This window comes from Schistocerca serialis, chromosome 1 (assembly GCF_023864345.2).
Source record: "Schistocerca serialis cubense isolate TAMUIC-IGC-003099 chromosome 1, iqSchSeri2.2, whole genome shotgun sequence".
Classification (NCBI taxonomy): Eukaryota; Metazoa; Arthropoda; class Insecta; order Orthoptera; family Acrididae; genus Schistocerca; species Schistocerca serialis.
Genome location: NC_064638.1, coordinates 374,672,409 through 374,697,509, shown reverse-complemented (window position 1 = coordinate 374,697,509; position 25,101 = coordinate 374,672,409). Strand labels below are relative to the sequence as shown.

The window sequence follows — 25,101 nt, the reverse complement described above, 5'->3', positions numbered from 1 at the left end:
TTTCCTCTCTAAGCTAATGTTGTTCATACCAGTCAACAGCAACTGAATTGGCATGGAAGACTAGATTTCAGGAAGTTACTGTAGTATGAGACAATGTAGCAGATTTTGAGCAGTATCACCAATGCTTTTTCAAGAAAGGCTTGAGTAGCAAATCACCTTATCAATTAACACCTGTCTGCTGCATTTCCAGTGACTATTGTGGAAGATCAAGAAGCAGAAGTCAAAAGTTGTGGCAAATGAACAATCAGTAGTGTAGTCATGGTGATCATAACTAACAATGCCAGACTGGAAGTATAGCTGTGGGCTGGGTGACTCGGCAGAAGGAAATAGATTGGGATGATGTGATCTAGCATGTGGCTGTACTCCCCACCAGCAACAATGACGCTCCCTTGGAACAAGGGAATTTTCTCTTGCAACCAGCAGATAGTGGAGAGGCAGAACCTACCGTAACACCCTCTGCATCATCCAAGGAACCAGCAGGGGATGCCCACAGACTAGGGTGTGATGGGATGCATTGTGGAATGTGGCAGACAAAAAACTGGTGTCACTACTACTTGACCTATTTCAGATAGTTATATTTATGGACTGTCACATTTAAAGTACCTTTAGAAGAATACCAAACAATCAGATCAGACAAAGTACATCTTCGAACATAAAAGTAGAAAAAATCATAAATTGCATGTATGAATGTGTTTGTACTTTTCTGTCCATGAGAAAGAACTTTGTCCAATAGCTTGGTCTTCTTTTAAATGTACAGGGTGACCCAAAAGTCCATTAACATTTGAAAATTCAATACTTCATGAGATAATGTAAATAGAGAGTTAAAAAGTAACAGAAATGCTTGAAAGTATGTGGGATTTTATTGAAACCAAAAACGTGCACAAACCAACGTGTTGGCCATCATTCATCAACAATACAAGTAGTCAAGGGACAATGCTATGCACAGCATTGTACAGCATAACAGTAGGCATGGAGAACAATTGTCATTGGATGTTCTCTTTTAGCATTTCCAAAACACCATAACCAATAATTACACAGATTGAGGTCGGGTGATGCAAGAGGTAGGAATGTTGATATTTTTAGAAATATCGGGCATCCAATATATCAGTATTTAAAAAAAAATTCATTACTGGCCCTCAATGTATTAAAAACAATTATCTGTATATCGATGGGAAAAATATCAACATACTGACCAAAAAAATATTGGCTGCACATTGTAAATACACTGTCAGTTTGAGAGGTGTATTTTTAAGTATTGATTTATTATTAGATATTCTGTACATCAACAAGCTAGCAACCTGCATATCCCCCTCAGTGCAAGATTTGAAAGCAACATGATGCACATCCACACTTGTCGATAACCAATTCACTAACTATGGTAACTGCAAGTAAGTGGAATAATAAAAGGTATACAATTGGTCCGTCGTCTGGTTTCGTCACATATTGGATTTGTCGGGAACACTTCATGTTGACTTCCTTGTCTTTTTCATTTCTGCAAATGCCAGTGACCTAGCAGCTGTTGTGTCAAAATTGCGTGGTGAAGTTAAATGACACAGTTTCTGTTGGTAGCACCAAGTGCCGATTTTGTCAGAATTTCTCCTCACATGTCTCCATCCAGTCTTCACATTTAGATTTTTCTTCGTCTCCATCCAGTCTTGACATTTAGATTTTTCTTCATCAGTGTCTGCAGCTGTTTTTGAAGAATGCTGGTGTGAAGAAATAGCACACCAGTTGTATTAAAAACTGTTTTTAATGCAACTGGTGTGCTGTTTCTTCGCATTGGATATCTTGTTATTCCACTTCCTACACCACTCCCCAGTACAATTGGACTTCTTTGTGCCCTCTATACTTGTATTGCACAGTGGACGTGATGAAAGCTCAAAAAGTAGTAAGACTCTTTCACACAGTAAAAGTAAAAATATTGGCACTTGATATTGCCATTTTGATATCAGTATACTGGTGAAAAAAAATATTGGCGCTGTATACTGATATTTTTTGGAAAAAATATCGATTTCACATACACGCAATAGTGTGTATGTGAAAGGGGAAGTCGCCAGGTATAATTTTGTGCAGAGCATAACTTAATCATAGCTAATAATTGGTTTAAGAATCATGAAAGAAGACTGTATACATGGAAGAGGCCTGGAGACCCTTTAAGGTCTCAGATAGATTATATAATGGTAAGACAGAGATTTAGGAACCAGTTTGTAATTGTAAGACATTTCCAGGGACAGATGTGGACTCTGACCACAATTTATTGGTTATGAACTGTAGATCGAAAGTGAAGAAACTTTAAAAAGGTAGGAATTTAAGAAGATGGGACCTGGATAAACTGAAGGAATCAGAGGTTATAGAGAGTTTCAGAGAGAGTATTAGGGAACGATTGACAAGAACAGGGGAAAGAAATGCAGTAGAAGAAGTATGGGTAGCTTTGAGATATGACATAGTGAAGGCAACACAGGATCAAGTACATAAAAAGAAGAGGGCTAGTAGAAATCCCTGGGTAACAGAAGAGATATTGAATTTAATTGATGAAAGGAGAAAATTTAAAAATGCAGTAAATGAAGCACGCAAAAAGGACTACAAATGTCTCAAAAATGAGACTAACAGGAAGTGCAAAATGGCTAAGCAGGGATGGCTAAAGGACCAATGTAAGGATGTAGAAGCATGTATCACTAGAGGTAAAATAGATAGCACCTACAGGAAAATTAAAGAGACCTTTGGAGATAAGAGAACGACTTGTATGAATATCAAGAGCTCAGATGGAAACCCAGTTCTAAGCAAAGAAGGGAAAGCAGAAAGGTGGAAGGAGTATATAGAGGGTCTATACAAGGGTGATGTACTTGAGGGCAATATTATGGAAATGGAAGAGGATGTAGATGAAGATGAAATGGGAGATATGATTCTGCGTGAAGAGTTTGACAGAGCACTGAAAAACCTGAGTCGAAACAAGGCCCCGGGAGTAGACAACATTCCATTAGAACTACTGACGGCCTTGGGAGAGCCAGTCCTGACAAAACTCTACCATCTGGTGAGCAAGATGTACGAGACAGGTGAAATACCCTCTGACTTCAAGAAGAATATAATAATTCCAATCCCAAAGAAAACAGGTGTTGACAGGTGTAAAAATTACCAAATTATCAGTTTAATAAGTCACGGTTGCAAAATACTAACAAGAATTCTTTATAGACAAATGGAAAAACTGGTAGAAGTTGACCCTGCGGAAGATCACTTAGAATTTTGTAGAAATGTTGGAACATGCAAGGCAATACTGACCCTACGACTTATCTTAGAAGATAGGTTAAGGAAAGGCAAACCTATGTTTCTAGTGTTTGTAGACTTAGGGAAAGCTTTTGACAATGTTGGTTAGAATACTCTCTTTCAGGTTCCGAAGGTGGCATGGGTAAAATACAGGGAGCAAAAGGCTATTTATAATTTGTACAGAAACCAGATGGCAGTCAGAAGAGTCGGAGGGCATGAAAGGGAAGCAGTGGTTGAGAAGAGAGAGAGAGTTGTAGCCTATCCCCAATGTTACTTTGTATATTGAGCAAGCAGTAACGAAAACAAAAGAAAAATTAAGAGTAGGAATCAAAATCCACGGAGAAGAAACAAAAACTTTGAGGTCTGCCGATGACATTGAAATTCTGCCAGAGATAGCAAAGGACCTGGAACAGCAGCTGAACAGAATGGACAGTGTCTTAAAATGAGGATATAAGATGAACATCAACAAAAGTAAAATGAGGATAATGGAATGTAGTCTCTTTAAAACAGGTGATGCTGAAGGTATTAGATTAGGAATCGAGACACTTAAAGTAGTAAATGAGTTTTGTTATTTGGGGAGCAAAATAGCTGATGATGGTCAGAGTAGAGAGGATACAAAATGTAGACTGGCTATGGCAAGGAAACTGTTTCTATGAAGGTAAATTTTGTTAAAGTTGAGTATAGATTTAAGTGTCAGGAAGTATTTGTGTAGAGTGTAGCCATGTATGGGAGTGAAAGATGATGATAAACAGCTCAGACAAGAAGAGAATAGAAGCTTTTGAAATGTGGTGCAACAGAAGAATGCTCAAGATTAGATGGGTAGACCACATAACTAATGAGGAGGTACTGAATAGAATTGGGGAGAAGAGGAATTTGTGGCACAAGTTGACAAGAAGAAGGGGTCAGTTGGTAGGACATGTTCTGAGGCATCAAGGGATCACCAGTTTAGTACTGGAGAGAAGTGTGGATGGTAATAATTGTAGTGGGAGACTAAGAGCTGAATATGCTAAGCAGATTCAAAAGGATGTAAGTTGCAGTAGCTATTCTGAGATGAAGTGGGTGGCACAGGATAGAGTAGCACGGAGAGCTGCATCAAACCAGTCTCTGGACTGAAGACTGTAACAACATACTGTGTTCCAGTGACAGATGGAAGGCAAACTAGCTGTAAGGCAACTAGTGGTATACATGGTCTCATATCATAGTTGGCATCATCCTCATTAACAGTAGAAATAGTTACGGTGATGGGTAGTAGTATTGTGTTAGTTGTAAGAGCACATTTTGTGTCATTTATTTTTGATCTGTAGTGAAAAAATTTGATTGTCCCTCAAAATATACTCTTTCTTTTTTTCGGATTTACATCCATATTCATTCCCTGCATGACTCCATTAAGAGTTCTGCCTGGATTACATTTTTTAGTGTGTCTGTTACTGTTTCTGTGCATTTCTTCTTTCTTAATTTTGTCTATGTCTTCAGAAGAAGGGATGTAAATTCCAAAATTTCAGGATTTTTTGTACTATATATAACCAAATTATCCAGACATGTATGCTCTTTTCCTCCATTTACATACATTGTATAATCAAAGGACTTGTAATGGCCATTGCTGTTTGTCTCCAAGATGTCAGCTATGTAATTAATAGGGTGTAGAATCTCCATTTGGTACTGTTAAGTAATAGTACACCTGGGGAATTGTTACCACCAATATCTAACAAAGTGAAAAATTTCCACTCTTGTTGAAACAACTTATGGGATAAATGAGAAAACTGATCTGTTCACAACTGATGTTTTAATTCATCCTAAAGGTGTTCTACAGTGTTGAGGTTTGGGCTCTGAGCATACCAATATTCATATCTACTTGATATTGATTGAGTCAAATGCAGTGGCCCTTATTTAACTTGCATTATCAGAGTGATAGAGAAATGCCACATCCCAGACTTGTTTTACAGTTTAGATTAGGTAGCTCATTATTTGCTTATTCCATGGACCATAATGATAATTTCATGCTATGTTTTGTAGCACTTCATGTTTGACACTTAATCAGAGTAAAACAGTGCTAAGGCATTACATGAAATCTCTCACTATTGCCGTAATACATTAAGGGAATTACCATTTGCTAGATATATAGTGACATTATGGTCTAGGGACAGACTGGTAATCAAAATGTCTAGGTTCACAGGTTTGATGCTAACCACTGCTTGCATTTAGAATAAAAATCATCACCAACGGCAGCCAAAGTCTTTCATCTTCTTGTATAAAAAGTTACCTTCATTCTGCCAACAGCCTTGTGAAAGATGACTGAGGAGTAGACAGAGGTTCAGAGCACTCTCTTTCCCTTGGAATGGAAATTTTCCACTAAAAGGCTAAAGAGTTAGCAATGATCAGTGGCATGAGGAAGTATAAAAAAGTTAAGAGACGCAAAATCTATATCTACAGGACATATTGCCTGAACTGAAAAAGTGTCATCATGATCTCTCCACTGACCAAAGATTCCCGATTGGTACCCTGTTTTGATATGTGCAAGGAGACTGCCAAGGGAGAGGTGACCATGAGAAAAAGGTTGAATAATAAATGAAAGTGTAACATTCTACAAGTCAGAGCATGAAATATCAAAAGTTTGAACGTGGTAGGGAAGCTAGAAAATCTGAAAAGTGAAAAGCCTCAGTCTAGATATAGTGGTGTCAGTGAAGTGAAATGAAAAGGAGAAAAGGATTTCTGGTCAGCTGAATACAGTGTATTATAAATAGCAGAAAATAATTGCATAACAGGTTTAGCATTCATCAAGAACAGGAAGGTAGGACAGAGAATGAGTTAGTGTGAACAGTTTAGTGATAGGACTGTTCTCATCAGACAACAGCAAACAAATGCCGACACAATAGTTCAGGTATACTTGCCGATGTCATGAGGAGAATGTGAAGATGTAGAGAAAGTGTATGAGGACAGTGAACATGTAATCCAGTGTGTAAAGGGAGATGAAAATCTAATATTTGGGAGGACTGGAATGTTGTAGTAGGGGAAGGGATATAAGACAAAAATGAGAGAATGTGGGCTTGGTAGTAGGAATGAGAGAGGGGAAAGACTGATTGAGTTTTCCAATAAATTTCAGCTAGTAATAAAAGATACACAATTCAAAAATCGCAAGGGAAGGAGGTGTACTTGGAAAAGGCCTGGAGACATGGGAAGATGCAGCCTGTTTACATCATGGTTAGAGAGAGATTATGAAATCAGATATTGGATTGTAGTGTACCCAGATACAGATACAGACTGAGATCACAATTTAGTATTGATTAGGAGCAGACTGAAGGTTATAGAGAATCATTGAAAATAGTCAGTGTGGAAAGACGCGAGTTACTGAAGTACTGAGGAATGATGAGATGCATTTGAAGTTATCTAATACTGCAATAAGGAATACCACAATAGGCAGCTATGTGCAGAATGAATGGATATATTTGAAAAGGGTAATCACAGAAATTGTACAGACAAATATAGCTTAGATTAGATTATGAAGGCGATTGTGAAGAAACTTTGGGCAGCAGAAGGAATACCTCAGTTAATTGATGAAAAAAGGAAGTACAAAAAAGTCCAGGAAAAGGCAGGAATACAGCAATATAAGTCACTTACAAACAAAAGAAATGAAAAGTACAATGAAGCCAAGGCAAAATAGCTGCAGGAAAAATGCAAAGAAATAAAAAAAAAATGTTTGTTGGAAGGATTGATTCAGCATACATGAAAGTCAAAATATTTGTTGGTGAATTTGAAATTAAAGGCATTAACATTAAGAGTGCAACAGGAATTTCACAATTAAATGCAAAGGAAAGAGCAGAAATATGGAAAGAGTAACTTAAAGGTCTCCACAAGGAGGAGGAACTGTTTGATGACATGATAGAAGAAGAAATCGGAATTGATATGGAAGAATAGGTGAACCAGTATTAGGCAGATTTTAATAGAGCTTTGAAAGAGTGATCAAATAAAGCTGAAAGCACAGATAACATTCCTTTAGAATTTCTCAGATCATTGTGGAAGTGATAACCAAACAACTATTCAGGTTGACTTGTAGGATCTGAATCTCAAGCCATACCATCATACTTTTGGAAAAATATAATCCACACAATCAAGAAGACAGCAAGGGCAGATAAGTGCAAGAACTATCACACAGTCAGCATAATGGCTTATGTGTTCAAGTTGTTGACAAGAATAATATACAGAAGAATGGAAATGAAAATGGAGGCTCCATTAAATGATGCTCAGTTTGGATTTAGAAAAGGTGAAGGTACAAGAGAGTCAGTTCTCACATTGCACTTGATGATGGAAGAAAGATTTCAGGACAATCAAAACATCTTCATATGAGTCACTGACTTAAAAAAAAAGGTGTTTAACAATGTCAAATGGTGCAAGATGCTCAAAATTATCGGGAAAACAAGTGGGGAAAGGTGGGTAATACACAATATGTATAAGGACTAGGAAGGAATAATAAGAGTGGAAGATCAAGACTTAAGTATTCAGATTTTGAAGGGTATAAAACAGAGATGTGGTCTTTTGTCCCTTACTGTTCAATTCATACCTTAAAAAACCATCGTTAGAAATCAAAGAAAACTTCAGGAATGGGATTAAAATTCAGGGTGAAATGACATCAGTGATAAGATTTGCTGATGACACTGCTATCCTCAGTGAAAGTGAAGAAGACCTACAGGACATGTTGAATGGAATGAATAGCCTAATAACCACAGAATATAGATTGAGAGTAAACCAAAGAAAGATGATAATAGTGACAAACAGCAAAACTGAGATTAGCAGTAAACTTAACAACAAATTGGGGACTGTCAGGTATGTGAACTGAAGGAATTCTGCTATCTTGGAAGCAAAATTATGCATGACAGAGAAGGCAAGGAAGTTTTAAGAAGCAGACTGGCACAGGCAAAATGAGAATTCCTGGCTAAGAATTGCAGAGAGTTTAAACTGTAGGTGAAGACAGATCTTGAAATATAACTAGCAATAGTTGTGTGTGCAAGTGTCACTCTTAAATGAAGAAGATGGCACAGGAGAGAGATTCATGTCAGGCTAGATCAAACCAGAGTATCTTCCAGGTTGGCATAGCAAATGTTTCTGAATTCATTGATTTCTAGACAGTAGCATGATTCTTGCTTGTCATCTGTACTTTAGCTGAAGTAACATTTCTTATCTACAGTGGTTTTCAAGGATGTGTAGTGATTATTTCATACACTATGCTTACAGGTTTGTTGAATACCCTATGAGTTTGGCTCTTAACAGTAACAGCTGTCATTTGCAAAATCATTAGTTTCAGAAATAGAAATCAATATCTTAAAATATTTAGTAAATTTCCACTAATTGATGTCATATAGCATTATTTTTTAGACAATTTCTCACTTAAAAAGGAGGTATTAATTGCATGAAAGCAATCAGTGAGAATAGCACGTGGTGTACAACTACGGTCATCTTGGTAGGTGGCTCTCCAAGCAGTTACACATTCTAACTAACTTCATCTTTATATATATTCACCAATGAAAATTGTTAGGAATAATTCATCATAAAAAAATAAAAAAATTACAGTCACAACACTAGAAGAAAAGATGGACTTCATTTCTCATTACTGAAGCTGTCAGTGGTACAATAATGTGTTAAAGTAAAACCACAAAAGCATTTTACAACTTGCCCAAAATGCATTACATTAAAGTCTGAGAGGTAGGAAAGTGGGTTTTACATCTAATTTTAAACCATTTTTTCTGGATACCTTCTCCTGTTCTGTACACAGACTTTTAATTAAAAGCTAGTAGCATGTATAACACCTGAAACAAAAATGTTTACAATTGTTGTTAAATTTAAGTATTATCCATTAGTAACTTGAGCAGTATCAAAGACTATCAAGTAATGGTCAAGATGTAGTCATACACAGAAATAAATCATATATACATAGACTGTAAACTGACTCACCCTAATGAAGTGTTACGCTTACACCTCTGCTTCCATCATTTTGCAATTAATGGCAGTAGCAAGTGGTACACTGCAAGGATTATACATTAGGCTTAGGTAGTTGTAAACATAATGCCATTAAAGCATGAGGCAGTTTGCAATGAAAGTTAATCTTGATTGAGTATGCCCACTTATAAACCCAATTCTCTTCATTTGTGGGAAGTTTTGCAGCTGATGCTCTTCACTCTTGAGCAGGCATGCCGTTTCTCAAAACATGAGTGGGTGCATGACATACTTTGTTCTCATGTAAAGAATAGTGGTCTTTATGTTATCAAGGTAAATATATATGAGCAAAATCGCAGCTTAATTAAACAAGTGTAAAATAAAAAACATTCACTCTGTTGCCACAGACAGGTGTAATGGCTCATTTGAAGAATTAAGCAGTGCAGTTTCATCAGGTCCCAGCCAACAGCTTATTTGACTACTAATTATCTTGTACACATTTGCCTTATTGTCAAATTGTGCAGCTAGTTCCTAATCTGGGACATTTTCTTGCATGGAACACACATTTTTTCTCACCTTCAATGTTTATTTTATAGTACTGTTTCACAACACAGTTAATCCCTTTGCTAGCTCAAGCAACAATTAAGAATAGGCATACTCATAATTATGAAACAACAATGGAATGGTGCAAAAAAATATTATTTCCAGTTGGCACACTTTATACATAGGATTAAAATTCTGGGTAAGACCTATTATGAGGAGGTAAGTCACCTATTGGTGAAAGCACACACAGAGAATAGTTTCAGTGCTTCAAGAATGGTGAGTCTGATGTCAAAGACCAGCATGGCGGTGGAAGAGAGGAGGTTTTCAAAGCTACTGAAACTAATGGAAATAATAACAGTAGATTATTATCAAAAGCAGTTGAGCTGAACACTAAAAGACAAATGGCCACAATGCAGTAATAGACATGAAAGGTGATTTTGCAGTATGGCAACGCTCAACCTCATGTCACAATACTCATCAAAACATACTTGGAAATGTTGGAATGGGAAATTTTACCCCACCCACCATATTCTCCAGACATTGCTCCCTTTAGCTACCACCTTTTTTGATCAACTGCATGCAGCCTGGCTGACCAGCACTTTCAGTCATATGAACAAGGGCAAAATGGATCAATTCATGGATCTCCTCAGAAGATACCCAGGTGTTCTGCCATGGGAAGAAAGGTGAGAGAAAGTAGTGGCCAATGATGGTCAGTACTTTGAATCATAAATCTTCTATAAGTTTTTCACGATAAAGCTTCAAACCTTGAGAAAAAACAGCTGAAGCAAATTTGTAGACCTAATAGTTCTATAACATGAATGACTGGGAGACCCCAAAGGGCATGTTCAGCCGCTTAATTGGAAGTTTTTATTATCCTACATGACCTCAGGCACTTTTTCTTCTTGAGGTATGAGAGCTGTGTGTGTGTAAGTGTATCTGTTAAGTGTAGGTCACTGTAATGGGTGTGTGTAATGTAGTGTCACATTCATGTTGGAGATGATGAGAGAAGGGAGAGGGTGAAAAACCAGCACCAGCATATGGGCTGCTCCTGTTAAAAAGCACTAAGGTGGATGTTGAACTTAATGTCCCCATCCAACTCACTCTAATTATTTCAATAGAAATTGTGCTTATACTCTATGGAATGTGGAGTTAGCTTATGTATTGATGCATGCATCATTCAGTGAGGTATGAGGGGACTTTAAGTGATATAATTTGTTTCTAACAATATTTCTGGTAATACTGACAATTTAAGCAAATAAAGTAAATTTAAAATATACTCCATAATATGTGTTCCTTACCACAAGTAAATAAATAAATAAACCATACTATACTGGAGTGCAGCTGATATTTTTTGTTGAAACACAATGACAGACATTATAAATTTTGAATACAGTCTGTTTCATTCAGGGTAGGTACCTACAGTGAGTCTTGTTTTCACTGTCTCAGCTATGAATGTTGGCATAACAGGAATGTACAATTAATACTTGAATTTGTCAGTTGTAAATCGTCAGCATAGAATTACAAAATGTAAGAATGTAAAATAAAACTTTAATTGTCATAATAAGTTACATGTTTACAAACTTTTATCCAATAGATTATGTGTACATACAATCTTATTATAAACAGTCTTTTTCCATTTGCTGTTGAAAAAGTTCAATCACTTGCATAAATGCATTCCAGCATACAAAATTTTAAATGATTAACAATAAATGGAATATATTTCCAATTAATTGCAGTAGATAACATATTGTTCATGATGATTACATAATTATTGTTTTGAATGAAAACATGATACAGATCATACGAGTAAATACTGAGCTAAATTTTTACAAGCTGGTTTGATGGTTTATTTGCTGTTCATCTTGTTAAGTACTTCTAAAATTTTATCTGTATTTCTCTCAGCTCTGAGAGCAGCATTTTCCACATTCCTGAGCTTAAATTCAAGTTCCTCAACTTTTATACGATATTCTTCCATTTGCTCACAATACAGCATTACGTTTTGACACTTTCTAATCATTTCCTTAAATATTTCCATCTCTGACTGGTGGCCCTTCTGCAGTAAGAGGTTCTTTGCAGACTTAATTATTTCTTCCTCTAGCTTATATGCAGCACAGTTCCCCAAACAGTTTGTAGTGCTCTCATTAATTTTGGTCTGGTCATGCTGCTGCAATAAAATTCTGCATTCTTGATTTGGGAGTACTCGTATTTTCTTTTCAGGCAACACACCAGAGAACAGCCTTACCATCTGCATCAACCATGGTATCTGGGTAAACCTGAAGGGTCTAGTGCAGAAAGCTGGTAAGCAACAACAGTTGCAGCAGCAGCAACACTTTCTTGGTGTCTGGCACCAAAGCGGGTGGCCCAAGAGCATGCTCTCTGTGTAGGATATAAGCTTCACACGTGAGACATAACCTACAAGTTCAGCATTGTCTTTTATAGATTGTGTGTCACTGACTGCAAGACCATTGAGCAAATTGAACAATACAATTGCTACCAAAAACACAAACAAGATGAATACAAGATGACTGGTTCCGGGGAAGAGAACAAAAGGAATATCTGAAGCATCAAACTCCCCTGTTACCATAACAACAGTTTTGAAAAATGATGAACCAGGATTGAGAAAAAAGTTGTCATCTTCTTGGCTGCTCTTAAACAAAGTGAAGAAACTTAGAGCAAAAGCCAAGATCAAAAATGAATACCATGCTAAAAACTGTAGGAAGTTCCATGATACTGTCTTTAGCATTTCAATGTTTGTGGATAAGCTAGGGTGCCGTCCTATCAGGAGAACTAATTCTGCCCAAGAAAGTAAAATGGTCAAGGCTGATAAATGGGGCCTCAGATTCATGTCTTGTACATTACCAAACAAAACCATACTACTGAAGATTATGAGCAGTATTTCTAAATAATTTTCCCAGTTGCATATGTATCTTTTGGGCCACATAACAAATTGAAAGAGTTCCCTGACTATCAGCACAATGAGAAGTACTGATAGTATAATGGATATAATTACAGGTGATTGTGATTCATCTATGTTATTGTCTTGTGCTTCAGCCTTCTGAACTTTATTACTGCTATTCACAATAGGATTAGAGGTAGTGGGTGCAGGAATTGAACCATCAGATGTATTTTCTGATGCTTCATCAGAATAATCATAGAATACCAAAATGTAAACTGTCATTAGCATAACAAAAAGAAAATAGAAGGAAAGATTTACATAAAACATGGGGCGAATTGAATACCATTTTAACGTTAGGAAACTAGTGAAGATTGGGTGCTTCAGCAAATGCCTCAGATCCTTTGATCTGCTGATGTACAACAATGGATTTGATTCAGGAACAGGAGAAATGTGGCCAGAAGTGTTGGCACTATGCATTGGTCGCTCACAGTCTGAATATGTTGAATCCTGATCTACATCAACATCCACCTGGTCAGCAGGTGGTACAAGAAACTGATAATCAAACTGTATCTCATACTTATCAACTCGTGGAAACTCTCCATTGCTTGTAACACACTCATCCAAGTAATGTTCAAGAATAGCAGCTGAGATATTGGCAATAGGTGGTTCACCAAACTTATTCTCTGTGCCTATGTAAGCACCTGCTCTTAGCAGTGAGAGGATGTAGTGTTCATCACCAGAATAGGCAGCAAGATGCAATGGTGTATCACCATTGTTATCAGGGGCATTAATGTCAATGATTCCATAGTTTTTCTCTATGTACTGCATAAGCAGATCAAAGCAACCATGACGATCTGAGTTCTCTGGGTTCCAATGCAAATCTTTTAGTACAGCATGCAGTGCATTGTCACCACCATTCCGTGGTGCTAAGAGTGTTCCTTTACGCTTCAGTAGTAAATGCAAGATGTCAATATAGCCACTTGCAGCAGCTGCAATAGACGGAAGTTGAGCCCTGCGTGACCTGGAAGTGGCATTAGGATCAGCACCTTCCAGCAGGAGCTTCTGCACTACCTCAGTCATGCCAAAGTTGCATGCATATTGTAGAAGTGTCCACATGCCATCATCTGAATTTAGGAACTTTTCTTTTTCTTCTGTTGAAAGAACAGGGTCTTTCTCAAGAGCTGCATCAAGTTTCTGTATGAAACCATCAACTTCACGATTGTAGAGAAGGCGAAACAATGAAATTGTGGTATCCTCAGTCTTTTGGACACTTCCAGCAGCTGGTAGCACTAGATCTGGAAAGCATCGTTTGATGAGATCACGAGCTGTCTCCTTGTCTCTTAGTGCTGGTACATCCACATCAAATCTTCCAGTGTCCAACATTGTTGCCAACACTGTCAAATTTTTCTGCAAGAACCAGAAAGAGCAGAGACAATTAGTTTTACATAGACATGCTGCTATGAAAGTATGATTAAATAACAGAGAACTGAGTTTTCACTGTGCTGTTGGAGACGCCATGTCATGGATTGCACGGTCCCTCCCGCCAGAAGTTTGAGTCCTCCCTCATGGGTGTGTGTGTTGTTCTTAGAATAAGTTAGTTTAAGTAGTGTGTGAGTCTAGGAACTGATGACATCAGCAGTTAGGTCCCTTAGGAATACACGCACATGTGGGCGCACGCGCACACACACACACACACACACACACACACACACACACACACACGCATGCACGCACACTTACACACACACAAAGTTTTCAATGAAATAAACACATTTCACTATTTGTACAATACTACAGATATATTTATGTGAGGAATATTAATATATTAATGTTCATAAATGTAATCTTTAGTTTTATATGCAGTAAAACCTGTCTGTGGCTACAGTAGAGATCACTGGAAAGTATCATGGTGTTGAATGATTAGCTTTATATGGGAAAATTTAAAATAATAATAGTAATAATAATAATAATATTGAAAATCCAGAATGGAATACAAATGTCTGCTGGATGATAAACTCTATTAATTGTATAGAAGCAGCATTTAGCATTTGGTGGAGAGAAGGTGCCAATGGACAAGGGCTGTGGGATGAATGGGGTGAGGGAAGGCACAAGAGTGCACTGAAGATGAATGGATACATGCAGCAGTCACTAAAATTTACCCAACAGGATTTCACAAGAACTATATCTACACTCTTTTAAAGATTAAATCAAATGGTCACAATTGGGCATTGGTAGCCAGAGACATAAATGGCTTGTTTGAATGTGTGTATATATTGTTGTCTTCATATGATGAAGGACTTAGTCTAATAGCAGCCTTTTGCACTGTGCCTGCCTGCCACTCAATGCCACTCCTGTGGTGAGTAGAAGCCTATCCTTTTCATACTGCTGTTCGTTGAAGGCTCCCATTTATGTTTCCTGGGCATCTGTATTAAATTTTTGCATGATCTTACTAATCTCTAAAAATATTAGCACGGCATCTGAATTAATTTAATGTCTGCTGCCATACCTATTCAATGAAGGGCTTTGAATGCTGGGGAAATACTCTTGAATTTGCCACTCTGCCCCTCTTGTATATAATTTCCTTTACTTATGCTCTGTACTCCTCTGAATACTACCACCAAATGTAAGTTTTTCATTTACCTTGTCTACTTATGGTTTTACATATTTGCTCCATTTTTTATCACTTTTTAGTAGAAAAGTATATCATTTATTTTCTAAGTGGATGCTACCAGATTATTTCTCATGTTATGGACAGTATTTTTATCCACATTTTAAGAGAAATGCTATACATTAAAACAATTGGAGAAAACTAAGATGGTGCATAAAGTGGTGATATTTTCCTGTAGATTACAGCATTATCAGTGCTGTGGAGATTATTTGACACACCATTTATGTAAACTGAATGCATTTACTGTTGTATTACACTTCCTTGAAGCACATTAAGTGTTACTTTTGTTTCTATTGAAGATTCACTGTCAAATTATGGCCTGCATTCTATCAGGAAAAAAAAATTAAAGCTAATCAGATATTTGTGAAGACATTCCATCTTTCCCTCTTCATCTTTTGTGATAAAGGAAGAATTCATTCATTTACTCTACACCAGGTCCTGCAAATCTCATAATGAACAACAGCATACGTGAAGGAATGTGGAGTAGGCTAACTTACACATTAACAGGCAACATCTGTCACTGCAGCGAACTTCTGTAAAGTAAACTAACAACAAATTGTGATTAGTGCTGTCTACTCTTAATGATAATGACAGGAATTATTTCTAAATTATTTTCCACATATTTATGTATTAGGAGAAAGAAAGTGTTACTGCTCCTCCTCTTTTACAGAGCACCTGCTGTTCTTATCTCAAACTTCAAACAACTCATTTCTATTTCTTTACGCATACAACTATCATCTGTCTATAGTCCAAATATTCTGATAAATAATTGGAGGAGTGGCTAATGAGGTAACATTTTAAAATTATGGCTCTGGAAGTTGGAGGTAAAGAAAATTTAAACAGTAGTTTAGGGAGCAGATTTGTACTCAGTAGGTTGGGAACAATGGGTATGGCGAGGATGGTAGGTTACTGTGGAGACAAGGAACTGGTGAGCTAGATTCAATGTGGATAAAGGTACTTGTATGGACATCGTATGACAGACTATCACTGACCAGTTATGGCAGCATGGAGTGAAGTGCCTGTACTCAAAACAGTTAGTTTGGACCAAGCGATTGTGACTGTAAGATGTTTGTGCATCATACTGTGTAAAAAAAAGGCTATATCTTGAGATTCTACATCTCTGTCTATCGATGGGTCATTCCTTGTCTATGCTACAGCCAAAACTGCCCACACTGGTGACCCCAACTGTGAAAGCATTATGATTACAATGATATTCCACATCAAAGTGATTTTTTTTAGTGCCAACAATGCAACCAACAGATACTTCATGCCCACTGGCCACTTTAAGAGGTTTAACGACTTCAGTTATATCAGGTATTAATGGTATGATTACCCACAGTAATTGCAATAACAAATGGTGTGCATGCAGATTAAAACAGGATGTGAGTGCCAACATTGTTGTGCAGAACACAGTGAGTGCAATGTCACCTTTAACAATGAAATGGTGCTCCAAACTTAATGCTGTGAATTTTAGTGATCCCTCATAACCTACAGTCTGATTTTACACCATCTGCACCTACTGCAACATGTACACAGAATTTCAGTACAACTGCTCCATACTCACATTTACTGTGCAACACCAATGCAGTATTAGTGAAAATACAAATTTACCGTTTGCGATGACAAATAACATTTTGACTGTGCATCCTGTACCTGCTGTAACATATGAGCCTAGCACAACACTGATGCCTTGTGCAGCAAAATGACAACTTTAGTTTTTGTGAGGACACACAACATTTTGACTGTGCATGCTGTACCTACTGCAACTTGCATGCCTACTGTGTCTGCCATACTATGATAACAAACTTTCAAAAAGACCACTCTGGTCACCAAGGAACAATAGTACTACAATGATTGATCTGACAACTATGCCATGTCTACCAACAGATGTCACAATAGTGCCTTACTATCTGGCCCTCACAAAGCTGGAACTGGTGGACTATATCACACAATGACGAGTAGAAAAGCAACCTCAAATCCCTCTGTTAAGAAATGATTGGTTAACTTTGTGTTTCACAATGATGGAGTGTATTTTACAAAGTTAGAAACTGTGGACAGTAACTCAAAATTTGCTAGCTAATATGCCATCTCGCTGAGCACACAGTGTTATTCAGTGATCTTATATTTGTCCTGCCTGCCAGCAACAAATACAACACAATGAAGGCAGCACTCTTGCAAGAATTTTTTGTGCATCGGAGAAATAAGTGCGGCACGTGATGTACAAAGAAACATTTACCAGATGGCACAACCTCTCAGATGTGGTACCACCCACAGTCATTAGTGGATCACATCCTGATGACAGACCCGACCATCTTGATACTATGAATTGTGAAACTGCATCAGCATCTCCATCTGACAATGATTCCCCACAAAAACAATTTGGTGGGCAGGAAATTGTCTCTTGCAGAGAGATTTTTTTAGTTATGGAACACAGGCAGTGCATCTGCACGAACAAGCCTACTTCATCTTCCTGTCCTACCGGCCAGCACATATGAATGAAGCTGACACTGTCTGGCAATAAGCAAAGATGATGTCATAGCACCCTGCCCAAGTGATGGCGCTTGGAGTGGGCACAATAGAACACTACCAACTAACAACACTGGATCATCTGATTCTGCCACTTTGTTGCCTCCCCACTGTTGGCACAATCAGCATTTCGGCAATGCTCCTCTCAAATGTTAATAGCCTGCTCACACCCAAAACTTCAAGCACAAGCCATTGTAGGCACTCCAGCCCATCCAGAATTGACAGATCACCTCTCCCCCTCAATGACAACCGAATCCTGGAAGCCACATATGCATCTGGGATGCATCCACCAATACAGCCTTTCTGATCGACACAGGCTCAGAAGTATGTACAGTACCACAAGACATACTCAAACATTGCTACAAGGCTCTGGGTGTGCAACTCCACATGGAAAATAATGCCAAGATCCATGTGCATGCAAAGTAGAACATACTGCACAACTCAAGGACGAGTTATATCGTCATTGGACGTTCTATGTCGCCATCATATAGAACTAATCCTGGGCTTCCAATTCCTTAGAATCTTCTATCTCTCCCTTGACCTTGGCCAGACCACTCTATTTCATCATTCAATGCAACATTTCATCGCCAGGCTCTTCATCTTGAATCTGAGGTAGGCTCTGAGACAACATCCATGTCTGTTCACATCTGACCACACAAAGGCCAACAACTTAACTCCAGTACTAGTCGAATGAGTCAAGACAGCATATGCTTTCTCTGCTGTCCAGGCTCTTCTTGACCTGGGATGACTCTCATTACCTATATTATGACATTGACAGATTACACCAGGAAATACAGTAGGTGTTGCTCACCCTCTCACACACATGTGAGCAGCTAAGGGACCTAACATATGTCATGGTGGCTGCAAATGATACAGCCAAGGATGCCGTGCAGCCACAGTGGCTGCAAAAGACGCAGCCTCACCTCCAGCAGCCAACAACACCCCTCTGTAACATGCTGAGAAGGACATGCAGTCCGACCTGCTACAACCACAACAAACACAAGCCACAGCAACTGTGAACGATGCAGCTGCATCTCTGTCAGATGTCCACACCCTTTTGTCACATCTGGAGATACTGCACCACCTCAACACTACACAAACAGTTCTCTCATATCAGTAAAGTGCATATCACAGCATCTCTCGCATCTTCCCAAAAACACTCTGAACCCATCAGTGTGTATTTAAAAATGCTATGATACACCACATAAATACAACAACAGGCTCACCTTTCAGCACAAAGCATGCTGCCTTACCCTCGCCTTCCTGCAGGGAGATAAGGTGACAGTGAATGATATGTTGCACGTGGGCATTGTACAACCATCAGACAACATGTGGGCATCTCCCATTAAATTAGTAGCAAAGACAGATGGTTCTATTTCACTATGTCAAGATTACAGAACACTTAACTCATACATGGTTTATGACAGTTACCCTATACCAAACATATGGGACTTTACCCATACACTGAAGGGGCAACTGTTTTTTCATGATTGATGCAGCAAGATCTTGTTGCTAAAATGGCCATCATTATGCCATTTGGCTTATTTGAGTTTCTGGTGATGCCATATGGCCTCAAAAATGTAGTGGGGTATTGTTTAAACTGACCTGCTGTTTTGCATGTTTAGATGACATTCTAATTTTTTCCCATGGTCATCGGAACCAAAAAGGTCACCTATAATGCTTCCTCACTGGCCTCTATGACACAGGGATGACCATAAACAAAGATAAATCACAATTACATAAAAATTAGTCATGTTTCTTGGATACATACTCAATGTGGAAGGGTGAAGCTCACTATAGACTGCACTCAACTAGTTCAACAGCTGCCACCTCATCCCACATATCCCAACCTTTGGTAATTCTTGGGAATCCTTAACTTTATAGATGACATTTCCCACGTGCTGCACAGGTTCAAGCACCACTGGTGAATGCCCTCATATGCATGACAATACTAAACCACACTGAAGCACCAAAGAAATTGGTACAGGCATGCGTATTCAAATACAGCGATATGTAAACAGGCAGAATACAGCACTGTAGTCAGCAATGTGTAAATAAGACAGCAAGTGTCTGGCACCGTTCCTAGATTGATTACTGCTACTGCAATGGCAGGTTATCAAGATTTATGTGAGTTTGAACGTGGTGTTACAGTTGGCACATGAGTGATGGGACACAACATCTCTGAGGTAGCAATGAAGTGGTGATTTTTCCATGTGACCATTTCATGAGTGTGCTGTGAATATCAGAAATCTGCTAAAACATCAAATCTCAGACAGACATCATTGGGGCCAAAAAAAGATCCTGCAAGAATGGGACCAATGATGACCCAAGAGAATCATTCAACATGACAGACGTGCAATCTTTCCACAAATTGCTGCAAATTTTAATACTGGGCTATCAAAAAGTGTCAGTGTGTGAACCATTCAATCAAACATGGTCGGTATGGGCTTTCTGAGCTGAAGGCCCACTCGTCTCCCTTGATGACTGCACAACACAAAGCTTTACATATTTCCTGGGCCTGTCAGCACTGACAATGGACTGTTGATGACTGGAAACATGTTGCCTGGTCTCATTTCAAATTGTATCGAGTGGATGGAAGCGTATGGGTATGGAGACAATCTCATGAATCCATGGATCCTGCATGTCAACAGGGGACTGTTCAAACTGATGGAGGCTCTGTAATGGTGTGGGTTATGTGCAGCTGGAGTGATATGGGGCCCCTGATATGTCTAGATACAACTCTGACATGTGACACATATGTAAGCATCCTGGCTGATCACCTGCATCCATTAATGTCCATTGTGCATTCCTACGGACTTGGGCAGTTCCAACAGGACAATGCGACACCCAATAAGTCCAGAATTGCTACAGTGTGGCTCCAGGAACACACATCTGAGTTCAAACATTTCCGCTAGACACCAAAGTCCCCAGACATGAACAATATTGAGTGTATCTGGGAAAGGTTGCAATACGCTGATCAGAAGAGATCTCCATCACCTTGTACTCTTACGGATTTATGGACAGCTCTGGAGGATTCATGTTATCAATTCCCTCCAGCACTACTTCAAACATTAGTCAAGTCCATGCCACATCGTGTTGCAGCACTTCTGCGTGCTCGCAGGGACTCTACGTGATATTAGGCCGATGTACCAGTTTTTTTTAGGCTCTTCATTGTATAATGGACACCAGAAATGCAAGCAACAGTTGCACATTTGAAGGAGTGCTTGGAAGATGTGGTTGCTCTGGTGCACCCAGTAATGGCTTCACAGCTTACAATTATAATGGATGCAAGCAATGCAGCCATAGGCACATCCTCCTGCAGGAAGTAGCAGGTGACATACAACCTCTACAATTTTTCTCCAGAAAGCTTACAGCCTTAAAGACAAAATAGTTGGCTTTTGCCTATGAACTACTCGTGGTTTATGAGGTCTTATGCTATTTTCATGTGAATACTGGGACTCTTCATGTTCTTCATGTTATTACTTACACATATCACAAACCTCTGGTGGATGCCATTCAACACTCGTCTTTATGGTCAACCCAACAGAATTTCATCACATTTATCTGATCGCATAGTATGCTACGGATGTTCACCACCTCCATGAGGGAGATAGCATCACACACATTCATGGATTTCCTGTCGAGAGTCAGCACCATCTCCCTCATTCGTGACTTCAACAAAGTTGTGGGAGAACAGGAATGCGATTAGACAATTGTTACATTGCTTGAGGATGCATTAACTAACCTCATGTTTGATTGCAGACCAATCCCAGAAATTAACACATTATACAACTTGTGCAGAGTCACTTGCCATTGTTCCATGGCCTCATGGAACAATGGAGCTGAACAATAAAAACAACACCTGTGTGCCACAGGGGTGAATGGATGAAGGCCCTCACACGGCCACTCCAGAGAGTCTGCATGGCACACAAGAATGATTCAAAAGCACTAGCAGAGATTCTAGATGGGGAGACACTGACATTGCCAGCAGAATTTGTGCTGCATGCACTCACTCCCGGCTCATCTGACCCACTGGTCAAAACACATACATGAAACTCAAGTGTACCTCCTCCATCAGCACATATGGTACAGACACTTTTCCTTCATAAAGGGCTCACTGACTATGACTGTGTAATGATTTGAGATGCTACTGTATGGCCAGTACTGCAGCCACCTTATAATGGACCATTTAATGAGCTGCAATGGCATAGCCACATGTTTCGTGTAGACTTAAATGGCAAGATAATAACAGTGTCTGTCAACAGACTAGAGCCAGCATGAATTCTTCACTTGGACAATGTGAGCCATCTCCAACAAAGTAACACCTCAGGCGATGTGCCTGCCACTAGCTCTCTGCTGGCACAAGCAGCAGATATCATCATAGATGTTACCAGAGATTTTCAGCCTGAAGAAGTAGCAGTAAAACTATTTGACAATCATCTCTCTATAGAAGCAACACACATGGCATTGGATTCTATGACTACACCCATCACTACAAAATTTATCCACACTTTTCACTTGCCAAACACAGTGGACTTTGCACCAATGTCACAACTTCTCTTGGAGACAGGCTGGCTAACAGTCTTCCTGTCAACTATTGCCACCACCAGCAACATAGTTGTGACTTCAAAAACCCAACAGCTTTTTTATGTAGCTGAAATATCACATTCTCAGGCAGATGAGGAAGCACGATTAGCCTCCACCACATCACGTTACAGCCGACTGCTATGTCTTCCACCACAGCTTGCTCCCTACCTTCTTTATGCTGTCTCCAACCAACAACCACCTATGAAGTCAATTGGTCCTCTCCTACCAACAGCATCTGCAACACTCCAATCCACAAGAGATGACACATTCATGTCACGTGAAAGTGCTGACCAAGGCATGTCCTGTCACACAATCCTGCACAGCACCCACTACTACAAGAGATGGGACTGATCCACCATGGTACACAAAAACATCAGAACACTGTTGTAGAAGCAATGAAAAAAGCACACCAAATTCAGAAGAACACAAAATCAACAAGACTGGCTAAGTTTCATGGAAGCTCAAAATTTAGTGTGGAGGTCAATGCGAGATGCTTTTAATAGTTTCCACAATGAAACATTGTCTCAAAATATGGTAGAAAACCCAAAGAGATTCTGGTCGTATGTGAAGTACACCAATGGCAAAAAACAATCAATACCATCACTGCGCGATAGCGATGGAAATGTTACCGATGATGGTGCCACTAATGCAGAGTTACTAAATACAGTCTTCCGTAATTCCTTCACAAATGGAGATCAAGTAAATATTCCAGAATTTGAAACCAGAACAGCTGTTAGCATGAGTGACATAAAAGTGGATATCTTAGGTGTTGCAAAACAACTCAAATCGCTTAAGAAAGGCAAGTCTTCTGGTCCAGATGGTATACCAATCAGGTTCCTTTCAGAGTATGCAGACACAACAGCGCCTTGCTTAGCAATGATATATAACTGCTCACTTGACGAAAGGTCTGTTCCTAAGACTGGAAAGTAGCACAGGTCACACCAATATTAAAGAAAGGAAATAGGAGTAACCCATTGAATTACAGACTCATATCACTGACCTCAATTTGCAGTAGGATTTTGGAGCATATACTATACTCAAACATTGTGAATTACCTTGAAGAAAATGACTTATTGATACATAACCAACACGGATTCATAAAATATCATTCTTGTGCAACACAGCTAGCTCTTTATACCCATGAAGTAATGAGTGCTGTCGACAAGGGATCTCAGATCGATTCCATATTCCTAGTTTTCCAGAAGGCTTTTGATACCATTCCTCACAATCGACTATTAATCAAATTGCATGCATATGGAGTATCATCTCAGTTGTGTGACTGGATTCATGATTTCCTCTCAGAGAGGCCACAGTTCATGGTGATAGATGGTAAATCATCGAGTAGAACAGAAGTGATATCTGGCGTTCTGCAAGGTAGTGTCATAGGCTCTCTGCTGATCCTGATATACATAAATGATCTAGGTAATAATCTGAGCAGCTCCCTTAGATTGTTTGCAGATGATGCTGTAATTTACTGTCTAGTAAACTCATCAGACGATCAATTCCAATTACAAAATGATCTAGAGAGAATTTCTGTATGGTGCGAAAAGTGGCTGTTGGCACTAAACAAAGAAAAGTGCGAGGTCATCCACATGGGTACTAAAAGAAATCCAATAAATTTTGGGTATACGATAAATCACACAAATCAAAGGGCTGTTATTTCAAATAAATAGCTAGGAATTACAATTACAAGCAACTTAAATCGGAAAGACCACATAGATAATATTGTCAGGAAGGCGAAACAAAAACTGCGCTTTGTTGGCAGAACACTTAGAAGATGTGACAAATCCACTAAAGAGACAGCCTACATTACACTTGTCCGTCCTCTGCAGGAATAGTGCTGCATGGTGTGGGACCCTTACCAGGTAGGATTGACGGAGGTCATTGAAAAAGTCCAAAGAAGGGCAGCCCCTTTCATGTTATCATGAAATACGGGTGAGTGTGTCACTGATACGATACGAGGGTTGGAGTGGCAGTCACTGAAACAAAGACAGTTTTCTTTGTGGCAAGATCTATTTACGAAATTTCAATCACCAGCTTTCTCTTCTGAATGCTAAAATATTTTGTTGACACCCACCTACATAGGGAGAAATGATCATCATAATAAAATAAGAGAAATAAGAGCTCAAACAGAAAGATTTAGGTGTTCCTTTTTCCCATATGCGATTTGAGAGTGGAATGGTAAAGAAGTAGTATGAAAATGGTTCAATGAACCCTCTGCCAGGCACTTAAGTGTGAATTGCAGAGTAACCATGCAGATGCAGATGTAGATGTAGATGTAGATGTAACAGCACTGCCTGTTGGTTGTTGACAAACCTTCCTCCCTTCTTCTGTGCTACACGCTCTGGGGGGGGGGGGGGGGGGGGGGGGAGGGGACGACAGTGCCCCAAAGACTATCACTAACCAGTGATGGCAACGCAAAGTGAAGTATATGTGTGCAAAACAGTTTGGGCCAAGCGACAGTGATTGATGTTTGTGTACTATACTGTGTTAAATAAAGGGTATATTTTGAGATTCTACATTTCTGTATATCATTGGGTCATTCCTTGTTTACACCATGGAGGAAACTACTGATGTACCTATACCTGAAGTGGAGGAAGGTGGCTTGTTGGGGTGGGGAAGATAAGATGAAACAAATGGGGAGAAGGAGTTGAGGTCCTAGACGAACGTGGGTAGGATGTCATCAGGTCATGAA

At 39.0% G+C, this 25,101-nt stretch overlaps 1 protein-coding gene across 1 annotated transcript in view; it reads right to left on the bottom strand.

The window, feature by feature from the left end:
* Positions 1-11,418: 11,418 nt before the first annotated feature.
* Positions 11,419-25,101, bottom strand: part of LOC126470838 (transient receptor potential cation channel protein painless-like) — a 146,999-nt gene continuing 133,316 nt past the window's right edge. Inside the window, exon 4 of the mRNA XM_050098857.1 lies at positions 11,419-14,032. Coding sequence (XP_049954814.1) covers positions 11,576-14,032 — 2,457 coding nt within the window. The 3' untranslated portion in view covers positions 11,419-11,575. The remainder of the gene's footprint in view (positions 14,033-25,101) is intronic.